The sequence below is a fragment of the Dermacentor variabilis genome, chromosome 8, assembly GCF_050947875.1.
Source record: "Dermacentor variabilis isolate Ectoservices chromosome 8, ASM5094787v1, whole genome shotgun sequence".
NCBI lineage: Eukaryota > Metazoa > Arthropoda > Arachnida > Ixodida > Ixodidae > Dermacentor > Dermacentor variabilis.
The window spans coordinates 78,206,870-78,221,225 of record NC_134575.1 but is presented as its reverse complement, the minus strand read 5'-3'; the positions used below and the strand labels follow the sequence as shown (position 1 = coordinate 78,221,225).

General features: G+C 45.6%; 1 protein-coding gene across 1 annotated transcript in view; it reads left to right on the top strand.

Moving 5' to 3' along the window:
• Positions 1–14,356, top strand: part of LOC142590346 (uncharacterized) — a 173,888-nt gene that overhangs the window by 67,068 nt on the left and 92,464 nt on the right. The window contains exon 10 of the mRNA XM_075702401.1: positions 2,156–2,231. Coding sequence (XP_075558516.1) covers positions 2,156–2,231 — 76 coding nt within the window. The remainder of the gene's footprint in view (positions 1–2,155; positions 2,232–14,356) is intronic.

Genomic DNA, 14,356 nt, shown 5'->3' with positions numbered 1-14,356 from the left:
CTTTTAAACAAAAGTTTGCCAATTCTTGCTCTACTATATCGTCGTCTATATGCCTACACTTGGGTACTAAATACTGACATTTGTCTACAAAAATCCACAATAGGAGATTAAGTCCACCAGTTTAAGTCCATCATTAGGTACGCAGTTTATGACTGAAGTCTTTGTGGAACAGCGAATGAGAGGCAGCAATAATAATTTTTGTGTTTAGAGCAGGCACAAATGGTGAGGAAGAAGCTTGACAAGCGCGTATAGCTTTTTTCTTAAACGATGTTCAGATCAATCAGCAATTCTCCCGCTGCAGAGTAAACAATGAGAAATGTGCACATATTGTTTAGAAAAGAGAAGAGCTGTCTGTTTAAATTCCAAATAAAGCTATACCAAACGTTGGCTTGAGGACATTCCAGCTTCCTGCCTGGTGATTTTTCTATATTGCGGAAAATTTCCCGTAAATTTTTTTCTTTGTGTATGCTTATCGTGTCGGTTTTATACGCAGAGAGATAGAAAGTGAACGATTCTTTGTGGGTTTTTTTAAGTGACGTTCCTAAACGCCTGCCTAACTTTGGATGACCCTGACATGTCGAGTGCACATATGACGTAGTTAGACGTCCATTTGCTGAATATGTCCTAATAATTTCCGCCCTTTGGCGAGACAAGGCTAATTTCTATTTTGCATATTAGTATATTCCACTTGGATGTTTACCCACTTACATAGTTTAAACATTGGTTATTTTAAGACCATAATGGCAGTAGAGTAGAGACTACGAGTCCATCTTTTTTGCTATGGAATAGAAGCGAGGACGAAGACTATATCAATCCTTAGTAATCGGCACTTTAGTTAAGCATTCGATAAATAAATGTTCCATGGCAAGAGCTTCGTAGATATGTTGTACTTGTCTGTTTCGCTAATTCGCAAGTGCGCTTCTATTCATTGCATATTTCACCTACTAATGGCAGCACTTGTCGTGGTTCAAATGAAATTTAAGTACTAGCTGCACATGCTGGTCTCCCTTGAATAGGCTCGTTTCATAACGACACCTACAACTGCACTTTACACGTCATCAGAGAAGCAAACCGAACTCGCACACGGTGTTTGCAAAAAGAAAGCGACCATGCCGCCATTAGCCTGGCCAAAATGCATCGCGGGAAAACGACCTTTACTATTACGAAAATAGTTTAATGTTGAATTTTCATCGATCGGTGCTCTAGCGGCATCCGCTTAGTGGCAATCCTGAGGCCATTCCCTGAACTACGGTGACGAAATAGGTTTCCGGTAAATTTGGAAATCAGCGTTCATTGAGACTTCGCGGGAAAATAATACAAATCAAGGCACGAAGCCCCCCAAATTGGTGTAGGAATATGTAGACATACGCGCTATAGCATCGGGATGTCTCCTGCGTGGGTGTGTCCTTGGTGCTGGCAGGCTTGAATGATGCAGTTGAAATTATCAGGTTTCGCGTCCGAGAGCAACACAACGCTACGAGAAACGCCGCAGTTGGCGACTCCTGAACAATTTGTACCGCCAGGTGTTCTTAACGTGCATTTACATGCAAGTACACGAGCTTTTCTTTAGCACTCTCGTAGCCATAGAAATGCGGGCGCCCAGGCCATAAACTGAATCTGCAGTCTTGTTCTCAAGAGGAAAAGGCTATATAGCCCCTGTGCCACTGCGGTCGGTGATCCTTCAATAGCAACAATTTCCCGAAAGCAAATGCTTCAGGATGCATGCCAACTAAAGCGTTGTTTAGTGTTGATATTGCAGGCACTGATTTCCGCCAGCGGCAATCACGTGCAGTCGGAAATGTTCTTGCCTGCCTCGGCGTTATTAGGCGTTTCTTGAAGTCATTCTTTGGTACAAAGATGCGAGATACGCCTTGGTAAATCTATGGCTGTAGCATTTTCCTGAGAAATAAAGGGTCGCAGATATGGCTATTGCTGGCAGTAAGGACGGTATTCGTGCGGGTTGCAAATAGAGAAAAGCTGTTGTTTTGCAGATATTTAAAGCAAATTAGATCTTAGGCATAAGGTGTTAATTATTCCGTGTGCTCGCGCCAAGCTTTTGCTTTACGCCGACCTAGTTCAACGCCGTCATCACCGCGAGAAATTCGGAACATTGTTCACTTTTCTCACAAGCACAACTCGCCCTTCTCTCAACCAGGAGCCGCCGGCCGGAATGAAGGCAATATCCGGTGGATTGCTAATCGTGATGGCTGGATTACAGGGAATCGCCGACGGTGAGTCACTTTGATAACATTGCCTTTTTTCGACACATAGGAGTTGTGAATCATTTTTAAACAATACTCGGCTATATATATATTTCCACCACCGTTCAAATGCCTTCCGAACCATGTTGCAAGAATGTTCTCCAAATGTAGCGCTTAGATATTTGAAACGTAATATGTACCTATATTGTGACATAAAGGGTGGGCGAAATTTACAAATATATGTGGAAAATTCACATCCAAGATAGCAGAATAACAAACACGAACGTGCTTTTCCGAATATCATCGTCGTCCTTCCGAGCGCTTTCTGCAGAATGCGGGAATGGCCTGTAGGATATTACCGCCGGCGGTTGGAGTGCCGTATAAGCACTTACAAGGAAAGGGTTTTAGGCTGAAACGTACGGCTTGAGACGGCACACACGCATGATGTCGGTGGACGAAAATGAAAATGACGACTGACCATTAACGGAGAGTCTTAGTATGTGAACTCTGGCGTAGCTGGCGCGGTACCTGTTAGGGCCTGGTGTAGGGGGAAAGTTTCGAAGATGGGTAGACGTTCAGCACAATGCGTTGGCGGGCTAGTTGGTGCGAATCCATGAATACTTTGTTAAGCGCAAAAAGACAGACAAATGATGTCAGTTGAGAGTAGCGCCTTGTCCTGTCGTCTTTCTTGTGTCTGTCTTTTTGCGCTTAACAAAGTATTTATGGGTAGACGTGGTGGCGAGGCGTCCAAAAAGAATCAAGGAGCCTGGCTTCAAGTGAGGGTTTCTGTGATTGCTATCGTAACGTGCCTTTTCAGTCATCTACGAGGAAGAGAGACGGTGCTGCGCAATGTGACGAGCTTGAGTTTGAGTTTGTGTACGAGCAATGGCGTCGCGGGAATGTTCTGCAGAAGCGTGCGTAGATGATGGAAGTAGTGTCTCAAAATACAACGGGGATAGCGGCCAAATAACATTCTGCAGGTGGTAGGCAGTGGTTAGTTTGTAACGTGTGGAACGCGAGCGAAGAATATCATCGAAAACTTGTGAGCGCGATCTGTCAGCAGCTGCCGTGGAGAGCCGTTGTCGGGGATTACGTCATGAAGCAGCGAATATTCAACCTCAGGGGCGCAACTAATCGGCAGTACCCGTGTGATGGCCCACAGTATCGCGTAGCCAGTGATGCACTTAATCCCAGAAATGCTCGCCGGAAATTGTCCAACGAGGACATGGCCGGTGCTGTAGAACGGACTAGCTGGAATGCGTATAGGCTGAAGTGGGCCGGCAGGCTGCAAGGGCGAACGCTTGCGGCGTTTGAAGGACTCGCAACTAGCAACGTATCGGTGCACAGAACGGTAAAGGCCTGGGCAGAAGAACCATCGCCGCGTGCGGGCGTATTTACGGGATACTGCGATGTGGCAAGCTTTTGCGGCATCGTGAATAGCACTGAGGAGCTACGCCCCTCAGTGCTATTCTACACCAGCTGGTGTAGAATAGCACTGAGGGGCGTAGCTCCTATGAGCAGAAGCTCGGGATCGTCGGAGTTGGCACTGCGACCGTAGAGAACATTGCCGCGGAGCACGAACAGCTGAGGGACAGGTCGAAGTGATTAGAGCGTGGACGATCGACGATGGAGCGCAAGTTTGCATCGATGAGCTGTTGACTGCGTATATCACCCAAGCCGGAGATGGTAATGACCCAGAGGCCGGAATAGTTGGCAGTGAGGTCTGGAGGGTCCGCGGGATGACGTGATAGGCAATCGGCGTCTTGGTGCATGGCGCCGGACTTGTATAGGACCTCAATGCTGTATTCTTGAAGCTTTTAGGACCTAGTGACCAAGTCGTCCTGTCGGGCTTGTTTCTCGGAATTTTGAGAATCACAGCCCACAAGCAAATGTCATGAAACAGAACACCGATAGCGCATGCCTTTAATATTTGAGAATATTTAAATATTAAAAGTGCGAAACATTAACAGAAACGCGAAAACGATGCAATTGTTTAATGCGGCTGGTGGACAACCTCCAGCATCGACCAACCCAAGAGGCCGCGTTTCTACCAATAAGCTCGCCGTCGGGCATAGCGTCTGCCGCCACCGTTTGCCAATAAACAATTCGGTAACATAAGGTGCAGTTACTGGCAAGAGCGAGAAGCAGTCAGGGGTCTTTGAATGCTGTCGCGTTCCACTCTTCAGATGAAGCTTTAGCTCGGGCCCATTTCTGGCGCGGCCTATTCAAGTAAACGTGAAACGCAAGAAAGTTTTACTCAGATAACCCCTCGATTGATATTAATAAAATTTGTTGGATGGGAAGGAGAAAGTTAAGCTCTAGTGCCTTTCGGAAGCAGCATTTCGATTTAGGGCCTGAATTTTGTTAAAAAGATTTTTAAGAATTCGGGACCTTGAGAAATATAGAAGGACAAAGTTTACAAATTAATAACTCTGCATCAAGAACAGATATCGCGGTTCTGTAAACGGCATGCATTAGATCATTGAAAGCGGACAAATTATGTATGTCATTTTGTATCTTACGTAAATTTGTCACGTTGTGTTAAAGGGCACTGCAATAGCTATCATCATCATCATCATCATCATCATCATCATCATCAGCCTAGTTACGCCCACTGCAGGGCAAAGGCCTCTCCCATACTTCTCCAACTACCCCGGTCATGCACTAATTGTGGCCATGTTGTCCCTGCAAACGTCTTAATGTCATCCGCCCACCTAACTTTCTGCCGCCCCCTGCTACGCATCCCTTCCCTTGGAATCCAGTCCGTAACCCTTAGTGACCATCGGTTATCTTCCCTCCTCATTACATGTCCGGCCCATGCCCATTTCTTTTTCTTGATTTCAACTAAGATGTCGTTTACCCGCGTTTGTTGCCTCACCCAATCTGCTCTTTTCTTATCCCTTAATGTCACCCCCATCATTTTTCTTTCCATAGCTCGTTGCGTCGTCCTCAATTTCAGCAGAACCCTTTTCGTAAGTCTCCAGGTTTCTGCCCCATATGTGAGTACTGGTAACACACAGCTGTTATACACTTTCCTTTTGAGGGATAGTGGCATCCTGCTGTTCATGATTTGAGAATGCCTGCCAAACGCACCCCAGCCCATTCTTATTCTTCTGGTTATTTCAGTCTCATGATCCGGATCCGTGGTCACTACCTGCCCTAAGTAGATGTAGTCCCTTACCCCTTCCAGTGCTTCGCTACCTATCGTAAACTGCTGTTCTCTTCCGAGCCTGTTAAACATTACTTTAGTTTTCTGCAGATTAATTTTCAGACCCACCCTTCTGCTTTGCCTCTCCAGGTCAGTGAGCATGCATTGCAATTGGTCTCCTGAGTTACTAAGCAAGGCAATATCATCAGCGAATCGCAAGTTGCTAAGGTATTCTCCATCAACTTTTATCCCCAAGTCTTCCCACTCCAGGCCTCTGAATACCTCCTGTAAACATGCTGTGAATAGCATTGGAGATATCGTATCTCCCTGTCTGACGCCTTTCTTTATAGGGATTTTGTTGCTTTCTTTGTGGAGGACTACGGTGGCTGTGGAGCCGCTATAGATATCTTCCAGTATCTTTACATATGGCTCATCTACACCCTGATTCCGTAATGCCTCCATGACTGCTGAGGTTTCGACTGAATCAAACGCTTTCTCGTAATCAATGAAAGCTATATATAACGGTTGGTTATATTCTGCACATTTCTCTATCACTTGATTGATAGTGTGAATATGGTCTATTGTTGAGTAGCCTTTACGGAATCCTGCCTGGTCCTTTGGTTGACAGAAGTCTAAGGTGTTCCTGATTCTATTTGCGATTACCTTAGTAAATACCTTGTAGGCAACGGACAGTAAGCTGATCGGTCTATAATTTTTCAAGTCTTTGGCGTCCCCTTTCTTATGGATTAGGATTATGTTAGCGTTCTTCCAAGATTCCGGTACGCTCGAGGTTATGAGGCATTGCGTATACAGGGTGGCCAGTTTCTCTAGAACAATCTGACCACCATCCTTCAACAAATCTGCTGTTACCTGATCCTCCCCAGCTGCCTTCCCCCTTTGCATAGCTCCTAAGGCTTTCTTTACTTCTTCTGGCGTTACCTGCGGGATTTCAAATTCCTCTAGGCTATTCTCTCTTCCACTATCGTCGTGGGTGCCACTGGTACTATATAAATCTCTATAGAACTCCTCAGCCACTTGAACTATCTCATCCATATTAGTAACGATATTGCCGGCTTTGTCTCTTAACGCACACATCTGATTCTTGCCTATTCCTAGTTTCTTCTTCACTGTTTTTAGGCTTCCTCCGTTCCTGAGAGCCTGTTCAATTCTATCCATATTATAGTTCCTGATGTCCGCTGTCTTACGCTTGTTGATTAACTTAGAAAGTTCTGCCAGTTCTATTCTAGCTGTAGGGTTAGAGGCTTTCATACATTGGCGTTTCTTGATCAGATCTTTCGTCTCCTGCGATAGCTTACTGGTTTCCTGTCTAACGGAGTTACCACCGACTTCTATTGCGCACTCCTTAATGGTTCCCATGAGATAGTCGTTCATTGCTTCAACACTAAGGTCCTCTTCCTGAGTTAAAGCCGAATACCTGTTCTGTAGCTTGATCCGGAATTCCTCTAGTTTCCCTCTTACCGCTAACTCATTGATTGGCTTCTTGTGTACCAGTTTCTTCCGTTCCCTCCTCAAGTCTAGGCTAATTCGAGTTCTTACCATCCTATGGTCACTGCAGCGTACCTTGCCGAGTACGTCTACATCTTGTATGATGCCAGGGTTCGCGCAGAGTATGAAGTCGATTTCATTTCTAGTCTCACCATTCGGGCTCCTCCACGTCCACTTTCGACTAACCCGCTTGCGGAAAAAGGTGTTCATTATCCGCATATTATTCTGTTCTGCAAACTCTACTAATAATTCTCCTCTGCTATTCCTAGAGCCTATGCCATATTCCCCCACTGACTTGTCTCCAGCCTGCTTCTTGCCTACCCTGGCATTGAAGTCGCCCATCAGTATAGTGTATTTTGTTTTGACTTTACCCATCGCCGATTCCACGTCTTCATAAAAGCTTCCGACTTCCTGGTCATCATGACTGCATGTAGGGGCATAGACTTGTACCACCTTCAATTTGTACCTCTTATTAAGTTTCACAACAAGACCTGCCACCCTCTCGTTAATGCTATAGAATTCCTGTATGTTCCCAGCTATTTCCTTATTAATCAGGAATCCGACTCCTAGTTCTCGTCTCTCCGCTAAGCCCCGGTAACACAGTACATGCCCGCTTTTTAGCACTGTATATGCTTCTTTTGTCCTCCTAACCTCACTGAGCCCTATTATATCCCATTTACTACCCTCTAATTCCTCCAATAACACTGCTAGACTCGCCTCACTAGATAGCGTTCTAACGTTAAACGTTGCCAGGTTCAGATTCCAATGGCGGCCTGTCCGGAGCCAGGTATTCTTAGCACCCTCTGCAGCGTTACAGATCTGACCGCCGCCGTGGTCAGTTGCTTCGCGGCTGCTGGGGACTGAGGGCCGGGGTTTGATTGTTGTATTCATATAGGAGGTTGTGGCCAAGTACTGCACCAGGGTGGCCAATCCTGCTCTGGTGAGAGAGTGCGTTACCGGTTCTGGTCACCGGGATCAGGCCGCACTCCAGGCCTGTTTGTGCAATTTTCTCAACACACGGTTTTTTTTTTTTTTTGTATTTCCCGGTGGAGAATTGCGCGGCACCGGGATTTGAATCACGGTCCTCTTGCACTGGAGACGGATACTCTACCGTCCCCGCAGGAGTTAAATTAAAAATTGAATTATGGTGTTTTGCGTGACAAAACCACTTTCTGATTATGCACGCCGTAGTGGAGGACTCCGAAAATTTCGACCACCTGGGGTTCTTTAACGTGCACCTAATTCTAAGTACACGGGTGTTATCGCATTTCGCCCCCATCGAAATGCGGCCGCCGTGGCCGGAGTCCGATCCCGCGACCTCGTGCTCAGCAGTCTAACACCATGACCACTGAGCAACCACGGCGGGTCCCGCAGGAGTTGTACGCCTCATTTAACCTACAGTGGTGCCCTATTTGATCAGTCAAGGTGGACCAATCTGAGCTCGGTTATACCGCATGGATGGCACTCGGCTAGAGAACCTGGTATTTATGACGTGCACATGTGTGGCCACACATAATTGAGGATATATAATTTTTTTTTTTTAGGAGGGTTTCCGTACAGTGATAAAAGGAAGGAAAATACATTAAAAGAAAAGAAAAAAAAAGGAAGAAAAAAGGAACATAACATGTGATTTGAACTCGTGATCCTTCAATGTTGCCCGGAAAGGTAGCTCAGTCGGTTGGTTCGTCAAGCCAACGGTTACTTTCAAGCGCCAAAGCTCCTGCTCCGAGCCTCATACTTATGTGGAAAGGGACTGATGTTGTCCGCGGCAGTCGATTTCCTGAGTGATCGCCAGATATATGCCGAATAACTTCCTGTCATTCAATAAGAATGTCTCTCTTTCATGCAGCCTACCAATTCGCGCTGTTTCGGTTTAGACAAAACAATTTATCATTCGAGGCGCACTTGCCAAGTTTTCCTCCAGTTAAAACTGCCTGCGATGCCTATAGTGCAGCTCTTATCTCGCTCAACATACACAGTTCTATATATGTGCATCCGGTGCAATGCTTTCCGCTGTATCAGCAATTTCAATGTCATGGCCGATCATGTAAGCAAAAGTAGCTGTTTACTATTTACAATATCCAGAATTGATCAAACGTGAAGTTGTCACCGGCATTCTGAGTGGTTGGAAGGCATAATTTCTTTGAAAAATGGCCGCCAGAGGAGCAGCGTGAACTCGAGCGGCTTTATACACTAGGAAAACTGCCTTAAAATATTTAGACTTGAGGGGAAGCTTCGTTAACAAACTATAACACGGCAATCAGCACTCGTATACGACGAGAGAAATTATTGAGACGTGGGAAATTCCCTTGAAATAAATCTGGTTTGCGAGACAAATGCTTGTATGTCTTGAATCTCTTAAAAGATGAGGGGGGAAATATGCGCTCACCGAGAGGGCATCTTCTGCACGAGACCACCGCGAGGCACCTTACTGAGATGTAGAGAGCTTCGCGGCCGGAACGAAATCTCCCCTCTCCGTCGGCCCAGGGTGGAAAACGCGCTTTCCGATCGCTCAAGGTTGCGCGGATATTGTGTAGCTCTAGCGTCTAGGAAAAAGCTTAAACAGGTGCGGGGGCGCCAAGCATAGCGTGGGAAGCTCGCCGCCGGAATAGCTATCTCAAGTACTGCTGCTGGCGAGGGCGAAATACCTTCGTGTAATTATAATAACCCTAATAGGACTTCTTCCAAAGAAAAAACAAAGAGAAGAAAAAGAAAAGGGAACGGCTCAGAAGGCTATACTACGAGAGCTGTGACTGATACTTTTCTATATATATGTATTCATCTCATCTATGGGATCGCATGCGCGCGCTGTTGGTTTTAAAGCGTAACCGTGGTAGGGAAACGGAAGGCGATATAAGCATGCGTGTCCATGATACGCATACGACAAACTGCCTTACAATATTTAGAATTGATATATATATACACACACAAAAGCCAATATAGGCTGCTCGACACTATCTCGCGCGTTTTTATAGCGAAGTACATCAGAACCGACTCGTCGTTCCACAACAACCATTTCCTGAGTGATCGCCAGATATATGCCGAATAACTTCCTGTCATTCAATAAGAATGTCTCTCTTTCATGCAGCCTACCAATTCGCGCTGTTTCGGTTTAGACAAAACAATTTATCATTCGAGGCGCACTTGCCAAGTTTTCCTCCAGTTAAAACTGCCTGCGATGCCTATAGTGCAGCTCTTATCTCGCTCAACATACACAGTTCTATATATGTGCATCCGGTGCAATGCTTTCCGCTGTATCAGCAATTTCAATGTCATGGCCGATCATGTAAGCAAAAGTAGCTGTTTACTATTTACAATATCCAGAATTGATCAAACGTGAAGTTGTCACCGGCATTCTGAGTGGTTGGAAGGCATAATTTCTTTGAAAAATGGCCGCCAGAGGAGCAGCGTGAACTCGAGCGGCTTTATACACTAGGAAAACTGCCTTAAAATATTTAGACTTGAGGGGAAGCTTCGTTAACAAACTATAACACGGCAATCAGCACTCGTATACGACGAGAGAAATTATTGAGACGTGGGAAATTCCCTTGAAATAAATCTGGTTTGCGAGACAAATGCTTGTATGTCTTGAATCTCTTAAAAGATGAGGGGGGAAATATGCGCTCACCGAGAGGGCATCTTCTGCACGAGACCACCGCGAGGCACCTTACTGAGATGTAGAGAGCTTCGCGGCCGGAACGAAATCTCCCCTCTCCGTCGGCCCAGGGTGGAAAACGCGCTTTCCGATCGCTCAAGGTTGCGCGGATATTGTGTAGCTCTAGCGTCTAGGAAAAAGCTTAAACAGGTGCGGGGGCGCCAAGCATAGCGTGGGAAGCTCGCCGCCGGAATAGCTATCTCAAGTACTGCTGCTGGCGAGGGCGAAATACCTTCGTGTAATTATAATAACCCTAATAGGACTTCTTCCAAAGAAAAAACAAAGAGAAGAAAAAGAAAAGGGAACGGCTCAGAAGGCTATACTACGAGAGCTGTGACTGATACTTTTCTATATATATGTATTCATCTCATCTATGGGATCGCATGCGCGCGCTGTTGGTTTTAAAGCGTAACCGTGGTAGGGAAACGGAAGGCGATATAAGCATGCGTGTCCATGATACGCATACGACAAACTGCCTTACAATATTTAGAATTGATATATATATACACACACAAAAGCCAATATAGGCTGCTCGACACTATCTCGCGCGTTTTTATAGCGAAGTACATCAGAACCGACTCGTCGTTCCACAACAACCATTTCCTGAGTGATCGCCAGATATATGCCGAATAACTTCCTGTCATTCAATAAGAATGTCTCTCTTTCATGCAGCCTACCAATTCGCGCTGTTTCGGTTTAGACAAAACAATTTATCATTCGAGGCGCACTTGCCAAGTTTTCCTCCAGTTAAAACTGCCTGCGATGCCTATAGTGCAGCTCTTATCTCGCTCAACATACACAGTTCTATATATGTGCATCCGGTGCAATGCTTTCCGCTGTATCAGCAATTTCAATGTCATGGCCGATCATGTAAGCAAAAGTAGCTGTTTACTATTTACAATATCCAGAATTGATCAAACGTGAAGTTGTCACCGGCATTCTGAGTGGTTGGAAGGCATAATTTCTTTGAAAAATGGCCGCCAGAGGAGCAGCGTGAACTCGAGCGGCTTTATACACTAGGAAAACTGCCTTAAAATATTTAGACTTGAGGGGAAGCTTCGTTAACAAACTATAACACGGCAATCAGCACTCGTATACGACGAGAGAAATTATTGAGACGTGGGAAATTCCCTTGAAATAAATCTGGTTTGCGAGACAAATGCTTGTATGTCTTGAATCTCTTAAAAGATGAGGGGGGAAATATGCGCTCACCGAGAGGGCATCTTCTGCACGAGACCACCGCGAGGCACCTTACTGAGATGTAGAGAGCTTCGCGGCCGGAACGAAATCTCCCCTCTCCGTCGGCCCAGGGTGGAAAACGCGCTTTCCGATCGCTCAAGGTTGCGCGGATATTGTGTAGCTCTAGCGTCTAGGAAAAAGCTTAAACAGGTGCGGGGGCGCCAAGCATAGCGTGGGAAGCTCGCCGCCGGAATAGCTATCTCAAGTACTGCTGCTGGCGAGGGCGAAATACCTTCGTGTAATTATAATAACCCTAATAGGACTTCTTCCAAAGAAAAAACAAAGAGAAGAAAAAGAAAAGGGAACGGCTCAGAAGGCTATACTACGAGAGCTGTGACTGATACTTTTCTATATATATGTATTCATCTCATCTATGGGATCGCATGCGCGCGCTGTTGGTTTTAAAGCGTAACCGTGGTAGGGAAACGGAAGGCGATATAAGCATGCGTGTCCATGATACGCATACGACAAACTGCCTTACAATATTTAGAATTGATATATATATACACACACAAAAGCCAATATAGGCTGCTCGACACTATCTCGCGCGTTTTTATAGCGAAGTACATCAGAACCGACTCGTCGTTCCACAACAACCATTTCCTGAGTGATCGCCAGATATATGCCGAATAACTTCCTGTCATTCAATAAGAATGTCTCTCTTTCATGCAGCCTACCAATTCGCGCTGTTTCGGTTTAGACAAAACAATTTATCATTCGAGGCGCACTTGCCAAGTTTTCCTCCAGTTAAAACTGCCTGCGATGCCTATAGTGCAGCTCTTATCTCGCTCAACATACACAGTTCTATATATGTGCATCCGGTGCAATGCTTTCCGCTGTATCAGCAATTTCAATGTCATGGCCGATCATGTAAGCAAAAGTAGCTGTTTACTATTTACAATATCCAGAATTGATCAAACGTGAAGTTGTCACCGGCATTCTGAGTGGTTGGAAGGCATAATTTCTTTGAAAAATGGCCGCCAGAGGAGCAGCGTGAACTCGAGCGGCTTTATACACTAGGAAAACTGCCTTAAAATATTTAGACTTGAGGGGAAGCTTCGTTAACAAACTATAACACGGCAATCAGCACTCGTATACGACGAGAGAAATTATTGAGACGTGGGAAATTCCCTTGAAATAAATCTGGTTTGCGAGACAAATGCTTGTATGTCTTGAATCTCTTAAAAGATGAGGGGGGAAATATGCGCTCACCGAGAGGGCATCTTCTGCACGAGACCACCGCGAGGCACCTTACTGAGATGTAGAGAGCTTCGCGGCCGGAACGAAATCTCCCCTCTCCGTCGGCCCAGGGTGGAAAACGCGCTTTCCGATCGCTCAAGGTTGCGCGGATATTGTGTAGCTCTAGCGTCTAGGAAAAAGCTTAAACAGGTGCGGGGGCGCCAAGCATAGCGTGGGAAGCTCGCCGCCGGAATAGCTATCTCAAGTACTGCTGCTGGCGAGGGCGAAATACCTTCGTGTAATTATAATAACCCTAATAGGACTTCTTCCAAAGAAAAAACAAAGAGAAGAAAAAGAAAAGGGAACGGCTCAGAAGGCTATACTACGAGAGCTGTGACTGATACTTTTCTATATATATGTATTCATCTCATCTATGGGATCGCATGCGCGCGCTGTTGGTTTTAAAGCGTAACCGTGGTAGGGAAACGGAAGGCGATATAAGCATGCGTGTCCATGATACGCATACGACAAACTGCCTTACAATATTTAGAATTGATATATATATACACACACAAAAGCCAATATAGGCTGCTCGACACTATCTCGCGCGTTTTTATAGCGAAGTACATCAGAACCGACTCGTCGTTCCACAACAACCATTTCCTGAGTGATCGCCAGATATATGCCGAATAACTTCCTGTCATTCAATAAGAATGTCTCTCTTTCATGCAGCCTACCAATTCGCGCTGTTTCGGTTTAGACAAAACAATTTATCATTCGAGGCGCACTTGCCAAGTTTTCCTCCAGTTAAAACTGCCTGCGATGCCTATAGTGCAGCTCTTATCTCGCTCAACATACACGGTTCTATATATGTGCATCCGGTGCAATGCTTTCCGCTGTATCAGCAATTTCAATGTCATGGCCGATCATGTAAGCAAAAGTAGCTGTTTACTATTTACAATATCCAGAATTGATCAAACGTGAAGTTGTCACCGGCATTCTGAGTGGTTGGAAGGCATAATTTCTTTGAAAAATGGCCGCCAGAGGAGCAGCGTGAACTCGAGCGGCTTTATACACTAGGAAAACTGCCTTAAAATATTTAGACTTGAGGGGAAGCTTCGTTAACAAACTATAACACGGCAATCAGCACTCGTATACGACGAGAGAAATTATTGAGACGTGGGAAATTCCCTTGAAATAAATCTGGTTTGCGAGACAAATGCTTGTATGTCTTGAATCTCTTAAAAGATGAGGGGGGAAATATGCGCTCACCGAGAGGGCATCTTCTGCACGAGACCACCGCGAGGCACCTTACTGAGATGTAGAGAGCTTCGCGGCCGGAACGAAATCTCCCCTCTCCGTCGGCCCAGGGTGGAAAACGCGCTTTCCGATCGCTCAAGGTTGCGCGGATATTGTGTAGCTCTAGCG